At 44.1% G+C, this 16,611-nt stretch overlaps 1 protein-coding gene across 1 annotated transcript; it reads right to left on the reverse strand.

Moving 5' to 3' along the window:
• Positions 1-7,375: 7,375 nt before the first annotated feature.
• Positions 7,376-15,726, reverse strand: LOC106575046 (uncharacterized). Its single transcript, XM_014151188.3, has 6 exons — positions 15,503-15,726; positions 12,700-13,052; positions 12,482-12,557; positions 11,821-11,899; positions 11,358-11,538; positions 7,376-11,273 (listed from the first exon to the last, which is right to left on the reverse strand). The coding sequence occupies exons 2-6, from the start codon at positions 13,048-13,050 to the stop codon at positions 10,728-10,730; spliced, it is 1,233 nt and encodes a 410-aa protein (XP_014006663.2). The 5' UTR covers positions 13,051-13,052; positions 15,503-15,726; the 3' UTR covers positions 7,376-10,727.
• Between the last annotated feature and the right edge of the window lie 885 nt (positions 15,727-16,611).

Genomic DNA, 16,611 nt, shown 5'->3' on the forward strand with positions numbered 1-16,611 from the left:
TACGGGGGGGGGGGGGGGGGAGTGTTGGTTGGCTGAGAAGTGTTGTACACACTGAAACATTTCAGAAATCACAATTTTATATGTTCTGTATATTCACCCTTTGCTGACTGTTTTATTTTTAAGGCAATGCTGAGCTGATCTGTGTTGGGAGGCTCTATCTGGCATAACATTGGAGTTCATTCATTCTTTTGACTTTCTTTAATTCAAATGTTCAAAATAAGGAATAAAACAAAACACACACAAAATAAACACTAAATTCTACTTCTTGGTTCCCTAAACCCCACTCAGCAGTCATGTCATCCTGTTTCCTCTATGTGCCCTCTACATATCCACTCCTCTTTCTCCCCCTCCTCTTCCTCCTGCCCTTGCTAGAGAGGGAGGGAGGGGGCAGGGGCTTCTCTAGCTAAAAACTGCATGGATACAAGGGGGGGCTGTGAAGGGAAGCAGGGGGGAGGCGGTCTTTGTTGTTGTAGCTTAGAACCAGTCAGTGTGTCAGAAGAGATTAGCCCGGTACTGAATCAGCCAGTCACTATGTCAGGGGATGTGTGTGTGTGCACACCTGAGTTTGTTACTTGTATGTGATTTTGTGTGTGTGTTTTTTGTTTGTGAGTGTTGGTTGGTGGAGAATGGAATGGCAGTGCTCTATCCTGTCTGTCTGAGCTTGGAGAACCACACCCTCTCAAATTTCTGCTCCCTAACTCAACATTCAACTCCATGGATACGCTGCCTGTTGGGGAGGAACAGGGATGGAAGAGTCCAGCACATCCGCTGGATTTAAAACAGAGTTAAAGACATGGCACACAGTAACTCAATGGATGGTTGTTAGTGTTTTTGTCAAATTACAACTTCAATAGGAATAATAATAACTTAATAAAAAATGTAATAAAAAAGAAACTTAAATAGGTATTCAGTTTTGTTATAAGAAAATAAATAGAGTTTAATTTATAATTGGATGTTTGTGTATTTGAATTAAACAGAATGTTCAGTCTCCATTGTGACAATGTCAGCATGGAAGATGTCATGTCTAGGGCCCTGTGTTTGGGACAATTATCTTTAGTTAAAGCTTTTTAATCAAACTGTCCCCTTTTCTTTTTATGTCAGATAGTCCAGCACCATCCTCAGACAATTTCTTTAATTTTTGGTGTAATTCAAATTTCTGGGAAAGGCTTCAAATAAAGGTTCAAATCTAGGTCATGTGACATGATAACCCAAAACACAGGGGCTGCGTTCCAAACACGTAAAAGACACACCCTCCTCCACTTACCCTCGCCTTATGCCCTTGGGGGAATCCCCATGGCCATCTTTTCCATCGGTCCAAACAATTAGCCATGCAAGCGAAGTTGGCAACGTAAGCCCCTCAGCTCTCGTTTGTGATTGAGTGTGCGAGTGTACAATTCTGTTCACTTCGGGGCCTGAAACGCCCCATAATTCAATTCGCGATGATTGTACATCCGCTAAGAAAAGTCAGCCAAAACTTACAACCAACATTAATATGGTGAAGTCAACATACAAGTGTAAGTAAAAATGAATGTAAATAAGTTAGACATTTTGCTACTAATGCACATGATGGCAAAAACACGTATGGTAAAAGTAATTATGTTTTTGTTTGGTTAGCTTTTGGAAACGTTAGCTAGCGCATACAACTTTCCCTGACATCGCAATATAATAATTTTCGATTTACCTGATATCGTCAGTGTCACGTCCTGGCCAGTATAAGGGTTAATTGGTATTGTAGTTTGGTCAGGACGTGGCAGAGGGTATTTGTTTTATGTGGTTCAGGGTGGTGTTTTTGTAGTAAGGGCATTTGATTTAGTATTCTGGGGTTTTTGGGCACTGAAATTCACGTATTTCTATGTTGATCTAGTTAGTTGTATGTCTATGTTTGGTTAATTGGGGTGGACTTCCAATTGAAGGCAGCTGTGTGGTGTTGCCTTTGATTGGAAGTCCTATATTAGTTGGGTGTGTTTGTCTGTTTAATTGTGGGAGATTGTTCTGAGTTTAGCCTTGTGCCTTGCCAGACTGTTTTGTTGTTCATGAGTTCGTTTCGTTTTTGTTGTTTTGGTATTCATTTAGTTTGTAAATAAAAACACACGATGAGCATACACATACCTGCTGCGTTTTGGTCCTCCATTACCGACGACAACCGTGACAGTCAGATGGCTAGTATTCTATGTCTGCGGAGGTGTTGTCTTCTAGCCAAGATATGAAATGCAATCATAATTGACTGTAGCGCATATAAAGCACACACAACAGCTACCGGTGGTTTCATGATGACTGACAACACAACAGCTACCGGTGGTTTCATGATGACTGACAACACAACAGCTACTGGTGGTTCCATGATGACTGACAACACAACAGCTACCGGTGGTTTCATGATAACTGACAACACAACAGCTACTGATGGTTTCATGATGACTGACAACACAACAGCTACCGGTGGTTCCATGATGGATGACAACACAACAGCTACCGGTGGTTTCATGATGACTGACAACACAACAGCTACCGGTGGTTCCATGATGACTGACAACACAACAGCTACTGGTGGTTTCATGATGACTGACAACACAACAGCTACTGGTGGTTCCATGATGACTGACAACACAACAGCTACTGGTGGTTTCATGATGACTGACAACACAACAGCTACTGGTGGTTTCATGATGACTGACAACACAACAGCTACCGGTGGTTCCATGATGACTGACAACACAACAGCTACCGGTGGTTCCATGATGACTGACAACACAACAGCTACTGGTGGTTTCATGATGACTGACAACACAACAGCTACCGGTGGTTCCATGATGACTGACAACACAACAGCTACTGGTGGTTCCATGATGACTGACAACACAACAGCTACTGGTGGTTTCATGATGACTGACAACACAACAGCTACCGGTGGTTCCATGATGACTGACAACACAACAGCTACCGGTGGTTCCATGATGACTGACAACACAACAGCTACCGGTGGTTCCATGATGACTGACAACACAACAGCTACCTGCGGTTCCATGATGACTGACAACACAACAGCTACCTGCGGTTCCATGATGACTGACAACACAACAGCTACCGGTGGTTCCATGATGACTGACAACACAACAGCTACTGGTGGTTCCATGATGACTGACAACACAACAGCTACTGGTGGTTCCATGATGACTGACAACACAACAGCTACCAGTGGTTCCATGATGACTGACAACACAACAGCTACCTGCGGTTCCATGATGACTGACAACACAACAGCTACTGGTGGTTCCATGATGACTGACAACACAACAGCTACCGGTGGTTCCATGATGGATGACAACACAACCGTGGGACTGACGAATTTCCAGGCAAGGGCGGTTCATTTCAAATGTATTCATTCCTCTCTCACCTCTTGCCCTGCAAGTATCAACTCATCAGATGTCATGATTCATCATCAGAAGTGTCCACTTAATTTGAAGCCTGGGAGAGGGTGTGTCTTTTAAGTGTTTGTAATGCAGCCATGGCCCAAGTCATGTCATGTGCCATCAGTTTCACAGTGTCCACAGTGAGTGTTTGTGTATTTTCAGTTCTTCAGAGAATCTGGGATAGTATATGTGTCTTTAGGCAAACATATTTTAATTTGGAGGGGTACCTCATCTGATTTAGGTGTGTGTGTGTGTGTGCTTTCAGTATCATCCTCCAGACTGCTAGGACGTAACTCGTACAGTATATGTACAGTATTAACACTTTTGACTTGCCTCCTTCGATCCCCCTCTGAGAGGATAACGCCACAAGCACACACACACACACACACACACACACACACACACACACACACACACACACACACACACACACACACACACACACACACACACACACACACACACACACCTAAATCATATTAAGTAGAAATATGTATGCATCCAGCAGATCCATCAGTGTAGTGTTATGTAACTGTACAGTGAACGTAGTAGATTTCATGTTAATGTCATGTAGTAAACAAGCACATAGATTATGTAGTAGAGGAGGCAGGCCAGGCAGCAGCTGGGAGGAGGATAAAGCCCCCCCCCCCTCAGATTACTGAGGCTCAGTCTAATAACAGACCCATTTCCCACTCCCCGTTACCCCCCTTTCTCTCTCTCCTCCCTTCCCCTTTCCGAAATGTACAAGCTCTAAATCCACACCCCATCGAGTCACATCTGCTCCCTCAGTGCTGTAAACTACTCTTTAGGACTACCCAACATACAACACACTCTAACCCAGCATACCAACACTCTAACCCAGCATACCAACACTCTAACCCAGCATACCAACACACTCTAATCCAACACACTCTAACTCAACATACCAACACACTCTAACCCAACATACCAACACACTCTAACCCAGCATACCAACACATTCTAACCCAACATACCAACACACTCTAACCCAACATACCAACACACTCTAACCCAACACACTAACCCAACATACCAACACACTCTAACCCAACATACCAACACACTCTAACCCAGCATACCAACACACTCTAACCCAGCATACCAACACACTCTAACCCAACATACCAACACACTCTAACCCAACATACCAACACACTCTAACCCAGCATACCAACACACTCTAACCCAGCATACCAACACATTCTAACCCAACATACCAACACACTAACCCAACATACCAACACACTCTAACCCAACATACCAACACACTCTAACCCAACATACCAACACACTCTAACCCAACATACCAACACACTCTAACCCAGCATACCAACACACTCTAACCCCGCATACCAACACACTCTAACCCAACATACCAACACACTCTAACCCAACATACCAACACACTCTAACCCAACATACCAACACACTCTAACCCAGCATACCAACACACTCTAACCCCGCATACCAACACACTCTAACCCAACATACCAACACACTCTAACCGAACATACCAACATACTCTAACCCAACACACTCTAACCCAACACACTCTAACCCAGCTTACCAACACACTCTAACCCAACATACCAACACACTCTAACCTAACATACCAACACACTCTAACCCAACATACCAACACACTCTAACCCAACATACCAACACACTCTAACCCAACATACCAACACACTCTAACCCAACATACCAACACACTCTAACCCAGCATACCAACACACTCTAACCCCGCATACCAACACACTCTAACCCAACATACCAACACACTCTAACCCAACATACCAACACAGTCTAACCCAACATACCAACACACTCTAACCCCGCATACCAACACACTCTAACCCCGCATACCAACACACTCTAACCCCGCATACCAACACACTCTAACCCAACATACCAACATACTCTAACCCAACACACTCTAACCCAACACACTCTAACCCAACATACCAACACACTCTAACCCAGCATACCAACACACTCTAACCCAGCATACCAACACACTCTAACCCAACATACCAACACACTCTAACCCAACACACTCTAACCCAACATACCAACACACTCTAACCCAACACACTCTAACCCAACATACCAACACACTCTAACCCAACATACCAACACACTCTAACCCAACACACTAACCCAGCATACCAACACACTCTAACCCAACATACCAACACACTCTAACCCAACATACCAACACACTCTAACCCAGCACACTCTAACCCAGCATACCAACACACTCTAACCCAGCATACCAACACTCTCACCCAGCATACCAACACACTCTAACCCAACATACCAACACACTCTAACCCAGCATACCAACACACTCTAACCCAGCATACCAACACACTCTAACCCAACATACCAACACACTCTAACCCAACATACCAACACACTCTAACCCAACATACCAACACACTCTAACCCAGCATACCAACACACTCTAACCCAACATACCAACACACTAAAACCCAGCATACCAACACACTCTAACCCAGCATACCAACACACTCTAACCCAACATACCAACACACTCTAACCCAACATACCAACACACTCTAACCCAGCATACCAACACATTCTAACCCAACATACCAACACACTCTAACCCAACATACCAACACACTCTAACCCAACACACTAACCCAACATACCAACACACTCTAACCCAGCATACCAACACACTCTAACCCAACATACCAACACACTCTAACCCAACATACCAACACACTCTAACCCAACATACCAACACACTCTAACCCAACATACCAACACACTCTAACCCCGCATACCAACACACTCTAACCCAACATACCAACACACTCTAACCCAACATACCAACACACTCTAACCCAACATACCAACACACTCTAACCCAACATACCAACACACTCTAACCCCGCATACCAACACACTCTAACCCCGCATACCAACACACTCTAACCCTGCATACCAACACACTCTAACCCAACATACCAACATACTCTAACCCAACACACTCTAACCCAACATACCAACACACTCTAACCCAACATACCAACACACTCTAACCCAACATACCAACACACTCTAACCCCGCATACCAACACACTCTAACCCCGCATACCAACACACTCTAACCCAACATACCAACACACTCTAACCCAACACACTCTAACCCAACACACTCTAACCCAACATACCAACACACTCTAACCCAGCATACCAACACACTCTAACCCAGCATACCAACACACTCTAACCCAACATACCAACACACTCTAACCCAACATACCAACACACTCTAACCCAACACACTCTAACCCAACATACCAACACACTCTAACCCAACATACCAACACACTCTAACCCAACACACTAACCCAGCATACCAACACACTCTAACCCAGCATACCAACACACTCTAACCCAACATACCAACACACTCTAACCCAACATACCAACACACTCTAACCCAACATACCAACACACTCTAACCCAACATACCAACACACTCTAACCCAACACACTAACCCAGCATACCAACACACTCTAACCCAACATACCAACACACTCTAACCCAACATACCAACACTCTAACCCAGCATACCAACACACTCTAACCCAACACACTCTAACCCAATGTAACCGATGTGAAATGGCTAGTTAGCGGTGGTGCGCGCTAATAGCGTTTCAATCAGTGACGTCACTCGCTCTGAGACCTGAAGTGGTTGTTCCCCTTGCGTTGCAAGGGCCGCGGCTTTTGTGGCGCGATGGGTAACGATGCTTCGTGGGTGTCAGTTGTTGATGTGTGCAAGGGTCCCTGGTTCGAGCCCAGGTTGGGGCGAAGAGAGGGACGGAACCTACACTGTTACACCAACATACCAACACCCATGCATACACACATAACAGAGAACTCAAAAAATTAATCTTCAAAAGTGTCATTTATTAAAAGATTTTATTTTTGTATCATCAATGTAAAAAGTACTCCGAAGAGTAACACAGAGTAACAGCAGAGTAAGAGTGAGAAACAGAGAAATAGTGAGAGAGAAGGTAAGAGAGGGATGAACAGATATGAGAGAGAAAGGGAAGAGGGCAAAAGTAGTAGAATGTGGGTGAGAGGAGTAGAGAGGGGGGAGGGAGGAGTAGAGAGAGGGGGAGTAGAGGGGGTGAGTACAGCATCTACTAAGATATAAAAAGGCAGTTGAAATAAACAAGACATATTATTTCTGACCAATCAGCGGTGGTCTCTGCAGTAGAAAACATACATGGAAAAGAGATCACAAAAATCTGTGCAATCAGTTTCTCTGTCACAAAACAGCTGTATAAAAAACACAAGTAGGAAGAAGTGGCCCTTAACCACAGGCCCGGGGTCAGGTGTGTTTTCAACCCCTAATGGTAAACGTTTGGATTGGGGGTAGGAAAAATCTGATCATAGACCTGTGGTTAAGAGCAACTTATACCTCAAGCATAAAAACATCCCCCAGCCCCATGTAAAGACGGTAGGTAGGTGACATGGAGGCTACCAGTGATTATGTGTTCAGTTGTGGCTCTCCTCAGTTGAAGCTCTGCATATAAACAGTTTATTAAGCATAAGTAAACTCTTTGTAAACCATGCATCATGTACACCAGTTATTTCCTCTGGAGCTCAGTTGGTAGAGCATGGTGCTTGCAATGCCAGGATAGTGGGTTTGATTCCAGGGACCACCCATATGTGAAATGTATGCAGCATGACGTTAAGTCGCTTTGGATAAAAAGCGTCTGCTAAATGGCATATATTATTACATTTCATTAGTAAAAACATGTGTATTAATTATTTGTTATGAGGAATATATCAATCATGTTTTAGTCATATTATGTATAGCAGCTTACGATGACGGTGCAAAATAAATATTCATACTGTCTCCCTTTTAGCTCTGATCCTCACGTTTTTCAAGTTTGACGAGCGCCAAGAAGCACACAGGAGATAGCAAGCACTGATCATATCCTCCAGTCAGACCTACATAATCAACTATAAAATACACCCCAGAGAAGAGGCAACTGTCAATCTAAAAACTGAAATCAATTAGCCAGTCGTTAGTTCATAGAAGACTGATGTATATGTATAGAATACTGTCGTTAGTTCATAGAAGACTATGATGTATATGTATAGAATACTATTGTGTTGTACACATGACCACTGCACAGGTTGGAGTAGAGGTTGCCTTGCTGTTGTGGGATCAGTAGGTAGCTAGTTTTGCCCAACAGACCCCTGGAAGCCAGATAAGAGATTGAAGGCAGGAATTAGGCGTTGTGTACTGTGTTATTCAACTGATTGTGCACTGTGCTATTAAGAAAGACAAACAAACTATCAAAATGCAGTAGAAAATGCTTTGAAAGAATAAAATGCTGTTTTTTTGTACACATCCTATTTGGTAAAGGCACAGTAGTCCAAAAGTCCAATCATCCCCCCAAAATGTGTCCCACCATAACAGTAAAAACCACAAACAAACCGTTGTACAGCAACTTTCCCAAGAGCATCGGTCAACCAATCAGTCAACCAATTGTAAGTTCAAAGAGTGAGAAACACAGCTGCCAATTAATAAATAAAGGTAATAAATAAATGCAGCGTTGTCAAGTCAACATGTGAATAAATAAACAGGGTTTATGTCTGTCTGTGAGTGGACTCTTCTCTCTGGGTGGTCTTTAGTCTTTCACTGAGCCATTTAAAGGATTAAGTTGTCCCTAGAAGCTGATCTAAGGTCTGTTTGGTATTCTATCCCCTACCGGTTAGACCATTGAAATTTGATTTATTGTTTAACGGATAACCCGCTTCACATTTCTCCACACAGAATAAAACCCAGTTGTGTTTCATTCGTTTCACAGTCATAATCGATTTTCACCCAAAACACCTTGCATCCGTCCTCACAAACAGATTGTGTCATGTTGGTGGATTGACATTGAATAGATTCTAAACCTCTTTAGACTTCAGTAGAGGTTCCTGACACGTCCTCTTAAATGTTATTCAGCTCTAGAGGTCATTCAGTAGTCTAATGGCATCTGGCTAGTTGGATTATTCCTCACTTCTATCCGTAATGCCTCGGTCTATTGAACTGTCTGTCTGCTGTTATTCACTGGAAGCATCATCTCTGAGGAGATTCCAGGAATATCATTCCAGGAATATAACTATCCTTAATCCCCAAATCTTATCCCACCTGTCCTCCTAACCATCCTCTCCTCGTCACCTCTCACCTCCTTGCCTCCACCCACCTGAAACCCAAATATCCCTAAGCCAACAGCGTTTCGATTAAGTTTGCATAGTGGCATTTACCTTTTCTTAAGTGGAGTAAGAGAGTATACCATTCAGTCAATCAGAGATCCAATATTCTATAAACAAGCGATGGGCTTTAAGAGGTGTTTACCAACCTTCCCAATCTACAACCACTATTTGTGCAAAAAAATCTGATTGTTATGGAACTGTGATTATGATTCACAAGGACACATTCTGTCCTCATGTAGTAATAACTGTAGTCTCTCAGATATCATTTTCATGAATGGTCCTAATTGTGTTTAGGTAGTTGCAAAAGATCCATCATTAAGGAAACACATCAGCACCTAAAACCATGGCTGCAGTCCAAATTCAAATTAGAGAGTGATGATCGGAGAGGCAACGTCCTTGGTGGAAATCTTGAAGTTGAGCTTAAAAACAACCAACCTAAAGCTATTCATGTATCTAGCAAGCTAACGTAGCTAGCTACAGTTATCCATAGCTGGCTAGCTAGTTTTATAGTTTGGTCATTTATTGCAATACATTTCAGAATTCCCAAAAATATGTTTATGAAGCTAGCTAGGTTTTATAGGCTCCTCACTACCACACTAAGCCAATTTGGCAACGCTAAAATCAATGTCATATATATATATTTAGCAAGCTAGAATCATCATTTTGTCAGACGTGGTGAGTGAACGTGACATTCGCGGCCACCGGAGTATGATACGTGACTACAATTTGCATTGAATTGTGGGTCATATAAACCCTGCAAGTGATCAAAGTTCTTCACTCGCTCCCTCCAGCTAAATCGAGGCCCGAGGGGGCAACGTTAGTGAATTGGACCTCCACTTAAGATGGCAGTCAAACTGCATCCGGTTCAAAGGGGATTCCCCCAAGGGAAAGTGGCTAGTGGGAGGGCTGAGGGGCTAAAAATAAAGTGTTTGGACTGCAGCCCATTTCTACCCCTGACTCTCCCTAGCACAGCAGCTTTTGCATGTTGACGTAGTCACACTAGCCTGCTGGTCGGAGTGCTCAGTGCATCAGGTCTATAAAGGGGCGGGGTTAACCCTGCTCTTACACTCCACCCTTTTCAAAGGCTTTGCCGTGATTGAATGAGCCTGGACCCGCCCCTGACAGGTCTTTACGGTCTTTTTCCCAGTCTTCCCGGCAACAGGCTGACTTTGGCACCCGATTGGCTGCGGCTGGCTTTGGAGGTTGTTGAAGGGTGTGGTGGAAGAGATTAGGCTGTCCTGCATGGCTGGACTGCCCCTGGTGGTGGGAGGTGGCATGACAGGCAGCAGCTGTTTCCCCTCCATTGGTTTCCAGGGGGAAAGGATGGGCACTACAAGGACCGAGGTGGGACCGGGTTCAGAACAGAGCCCCGCTTTGTTGCTCGATGACTCTCCCTCTCTCTCTTTGCTGTCCTCATCTTCCTTTCTCTCATTCTCTTGGTCGCTGGTGGGGTCCTGGGGGTGTGGGGGTACGTCTCCCCCCTCCTTCCCCCTCTCCTCTCCTCCACCGGCGTTGAGCCTCTTAAAGAGTACAGGAGGAGGGGTGTCAGAGTCTGTGTCTGACCAACTCAGTCTGCGCTTCTGGAGAGAGAGAGAGAATGTTGTCAGCCACAACTTATCAACATATTATTGTGTGTGTGCGCGTGAGTGTTTGTGTGTTCTCACCTTCACAGGGATGTGCGACTGGTCTCTGTGCCTGTGTGGGGGGGTGCTGCTGGGGCTGTCCCGGGGGGAGAGGTGAGGGGGGAAGAGGGTAGGGGCGGTAGGTGGGGCCAAGGGGGACACCTGTGGAAACCACATCTTCAGCATCGTCTCCACCTGGAGAAGAGTGTTCATATACTTTTCCCTACGGAGGTGGAGAGAGAGGGAGGAGAGAATGGAGAGATAGAGAGAGGAGGATTATAATGTTTAGAAAACAATAGCATGGACATTAACATTCCTGTTCTCATCTACTAAACACAGATCCAGACTAAATCCACTTCTCTCTCTAAACATTCAAACTGGACTACTTATTATGAAAGCTCTCTTTTTCTGCTGTTGTGACAGAATGCTGAAACTGAGTAGTGCAGGGTTGAGTCCAGTACGCACATAAACAGGTGTGTGTGTGTGTGTGTGTGTGTGGTCTTACCCGATGTTGGGTCTCCGTAAGATCCCTACGATCCTCTGGATGCGGTCCATGGCTGCACTCTGCTGGAAACTACTCAGACCTGTCAATCAAATACATAATCCTCCAGTCAGCATTCACACTGTAACACTGTCTGACACGCTACAGTCAACACACACACACCAATACGCCTACAGATGAAAACTACAGACACAGTAGCTGCAGACTAGATCAATACAGACTAGATCAATACAGACTAGATCAATACAGACTAGATCAATACAGACTAGATCAATACAGACTAGATGAATACAGACTAGATGAATACAGACTAGATGAATACAGACTTGATCAATACAGACTTGATCAATACAGACTTGATCAATACAGACTTGATCAATACAGACTAGATCAATACAGACTAGATCAATACAGACTAGATCAATACAGACTAGATGAATACAGACTAGATGAATACAGACTAGATCAATACAGACTAGATCAATACAGACTAGATGAATACAGACTAGATCAATACAGACTAGATGAATACAGACTAGATGAATACAGACTAGATCAATACAGACTAGATGAATACAGACTAGATCAATACAGACTAGATCAATACAGACTAGATCAATACAGGCTGCAGCATCACACACCAGTGTAGGAGAATGGTGCTTACCACGGTCAAATCGTCCCCCCTTCAGTCCATTCAGCAGCTCCAGTAAGGGCCTTACAAACCCCTGCAGCTCAGCACACTGAGAGAGAGAGAGAGGAGAGATGATTATTAATGGGGTACAGTACTGTGGTCAAGCTGTCTCTGAAGTTGGTTCAGTCTCAAACATCTGTAGGAAGATGATGTCTTCCATCCCAATCCCTTCATCTCTCTCTGACATTCACCTTCTGGGCAAACAGCAGGTCTCCCTCTGTCTTCTCTCTCTCCGTCTCGCTTGTTCTCTGTCTCTCAGCTGTGACCCTGGGGTGACCTGCAGTAACCTCTGAACCCCGTGACTCCTCCTCCTCGCGGTCAGTGAAGCCGTCACACGCCCACTGGGACTCGGGACTCTCTGCCCCGGCACTGCCGTTGCCTCTGACCATGCCCCCAGTGCCGAGGATGACGGAGGGGGAGCGTTCGGACAGGAAGACGTCAGTGTCATCCTCCGCCTGCTCAGAGTGGTTGAACAGGTAGCTGTCACTGGAGCTCAGCGAATCAACAGAGGGCTGGGAGGAAGTGCTGCCCTGCGATTGCATCACTGTGTGATTGGAGAGAGAGGGGGAGAAGTGAGAGAGCAGGGGGGAAGGGGGGAGAAGTGAGAGAGCAGGGGGGAATGGGGTAAACAGAGAAAATATTTCAAATAACTGCCAAGTAACAAAATGTGTCCTCTGTGACAACAGCCAAATGACATTGTATATTCAAATGAGAGTAAGAAAAATCCAACCCATATTTATGTTTATTTATTTTCCCTTTTGTACTTTAACTATTTGCACATAATATGACATTTCAAATGTCTTTATTATTTTGGAACTTTTGTGAGTGTAATGTTTACTGTTCATTTTTTTTCATTTCACTTTTGTTTATTATCTATTTCACTTGTTTTGGCAATGTAAACATATATTTCCCATGCCAATAAAGACCTTAAATTGAAATTGAATTGAAAGAGGAAGAGCGACATTGCTGTGGAAATTGCTATAGGGGAGACATTTTTTTATCCTACAACCCAAAAATAATAACACCAATTCAAAATGGTGGGTCTACCAGTGGCCTAGTTTAACATGATGTAGAGCGTGACTGGGGGCATGCAGTAGGCACACAATGGCCGTGCATGTCTGGCTCCCATTGAGGGGAGAGGAGATGGAGAAAGAGAGAGTGAAACGTGAGGGGGAAGGGTGTGAGTAGAATAAGCAGTGGTAGAATCCAATAAGGCAGGATGGGTCTTTATCTCTCTGACTCTCTCCTCCTCGGCCTCCGGGGTTCTCTCTCTCTCTCGCTCCTCTCACTTGCTCTTTCTCTCCATCCCCCCTCACTCTGATTCACTCACTATACCACCCCCCTCCTCTCAGTTTTTCTGTCTGCCTCCCATCTCTTCCTCTCTTTTCCTACCCTGTAACCCCCTCCTCTGTAGACAGTACTCCTTCCCCTCCCCCCCTCTAACCCCCTCCTCTGTAGACAGTACTACTTCCCCTCCCTCTCTCTCTCTCTCTCTCTCTAATCTGGGAGTCCCTGTTGGTTTGTGACCTCAGACTACATTAAGAGTGGTAACATGAGCACACTAGTATCTCCACACACACACACACACACACACACACACACACACACACACACACACACAGAATCTAACGCCCACCACCCAAAAATACACACTTTCGTATATACACCCTCCACGCACACAAATGTACACACACACAACATACCGTTTAACACACCCCACACACAGATAAAGTCTCACCATACACATTCTGCTAGAGAGCAAACCCTCTGTGATAATAGTCCCTCTGCAATGTACACACACACACACACACACACACACACACACACACACACACACACACACACACACACACACACACACACACACACACACACACACACACACACACACACACACACACACACACACACACACACACACACACACACACACACACACAGACTTATTAATTCACTTCACTGTTTAATAGTCTGTCACAGAAGTTGTGATTTTTATAACCACACACACTTGTGTAGTTGTGTATTTAATTCCTCTGGATTTTAATGATATATTTTTAACTCTGTATTGTTGGGAAAGACTCCAAGCATTTCACGGTAAAGTCTACACATGTCATATTCGGCACATGTGACAAATACAATTTGTTTTGATTCCACACACACACACACACACACACACCACACACACACACACACACACACACACACACAGACACACACACAGACACACACACACAGAGAGAGATACTTATTAATTTACTTCACTGTTTAATAGTCTGTCACAGAAGTTGTGATTTTTACAAGAAAAGGACCACAGTACACTTGGGTAACATAATTGTAACAATCCTAAAATCGATTATAACAGATTGATTATAACTATGGTGGCTCTTTCCTGGGACTTGTGCTGTCCCAATTACGCCTATCATTTAGATAGACTTTGTGGGAATGTAAAGATGAATGACTGGATGCATGCCAATATTATGTAATACAAATACGTAACATGGACCAATGGATCAACCCACTGAATCATATGAGCCAAAACTCATACACTCCTCAGCGTTTTCTCTCGGTGTGTGTCTGTGTTGGCCCGGCCCCGTGTAGGTATGTAGGCTGCAGGGGAATTTCACTGTGTCTCAGGTGGTGTGTGTTTGAGGAACGTGATCATGACAAACACAAACATTACAACTGACACAAATGACACTAAGTACAATAATTATACTTATAACGAACACTGACAAATGTAATATATTATGTTCAAGTCTGACGTTGACAAAGGTCTAGCAATTGTTCCATGCTTTTAGAATGAACGCTAGCCTCCAGCTCTATAACACTGTAACACATCAACGACGTAACAAATCAGCAGTAGGTTAGTCTACACTAAACACAACGGACGTAATTAAGGAAACGCTGTATCATGTCTCTGGTATAGCCTATCACAGTCAATTCCTTAAACCACGCAGGAATGTAGCAATGTAACATTTTAAAGAGAACACTCACCTGAAATATTGCAACTAAATAACAGCAGTAGAACCGGCCACGGTTGCCAGAAACGGCCTTGATAACGTCTCTCTCTGTAGCCCACTTGCCGATATTTGTCTCACACTCGCTGGAACATCAGGTCGGCAGTCTCCTTCCTCTCACGATCGCCGGACCTTCATTGGTTTGCCTCTTTGCTAGTTCTTTCTATCTCCACGGTTTACGAGCTTCAACATGTGCACGGATACACGTGCCCACATTAGTTCGTGCCCTATTGGTTGTTCGTCTGAAGTTACAAACCCCATTGGTGGATCCATGCAGCCAGTGAATGCTTTACTGCCTGCTGATTGGTGGGTCAGCGGGGCACTCAAAGCCCCGCCCATACATGTGGGGCTCGTGGTTCGTGCTCGTGGTTCGGGCTGAGTGGGTAGTCTACTCGTGCCTCAGTCTACTACGGCTGAGCGGTGTAAACACACGCACACGCTTTTTTAGGCCTATAGAGTTATTATAATGAATGCCTAGAATAAAATGAGTTATACTGTATAAAAGATTTAGGATAAAGGCGTAGGCCAATATGATGACTATTTTGTACCTGATGGTCTAGTCCTAAATGCTACATTCGCGGCACCATTCAAGGTCACCCCTCACACCGGGTCTGGAACAGAGTTCTGTTCTCATCGTTCTGATCTAGAGAAACACACAACCACAAGTCATTATCAACGTGTGAAGTAGTCTACCTCAGGAACAGAGAGGAGAACGAAGATCATATTGATACAGTTATTATGGGCTGCGGCAGCCTGTAGAATCCATGCCAGTATGTTTTTTTGTGAATGTGACTGTTCGTGTTGTTTTGTACTGTATAATGTCAATGTTAGTTAATAATGGTTTTCAATAAATCAGAAATGTGTAGATGTGTTTTCAATAAAGAGATGTGTGGACAGGTAATACAAAGTTCCCAACATTGCGAATATTCTCTTCACTCACTGTATGTTTTACGGTCAAATAGTAAACACTTTTGGATTTGATATGGTCTTCTAGGCATGGAAAGCCAATACAGTCACAGAGGCATATAGCATACGTGCTTAGGGACCTAAAGCTTTCCATCCCTTCATACATACAGCTAAACATTA

Source organism: Salmo salar, chromosome 02 (genome assembly GCF_965601325.2).
Source record: "Salmo salar chromosome 02, fSalSal1, whole genome shotgun sequence".
NCBI classification, from domain to species: Eukaryota; Metazoa; Chordata; class Actinopteri; order Salmoniformes; family Salmonidae; genus Salmo; species Salmo salar.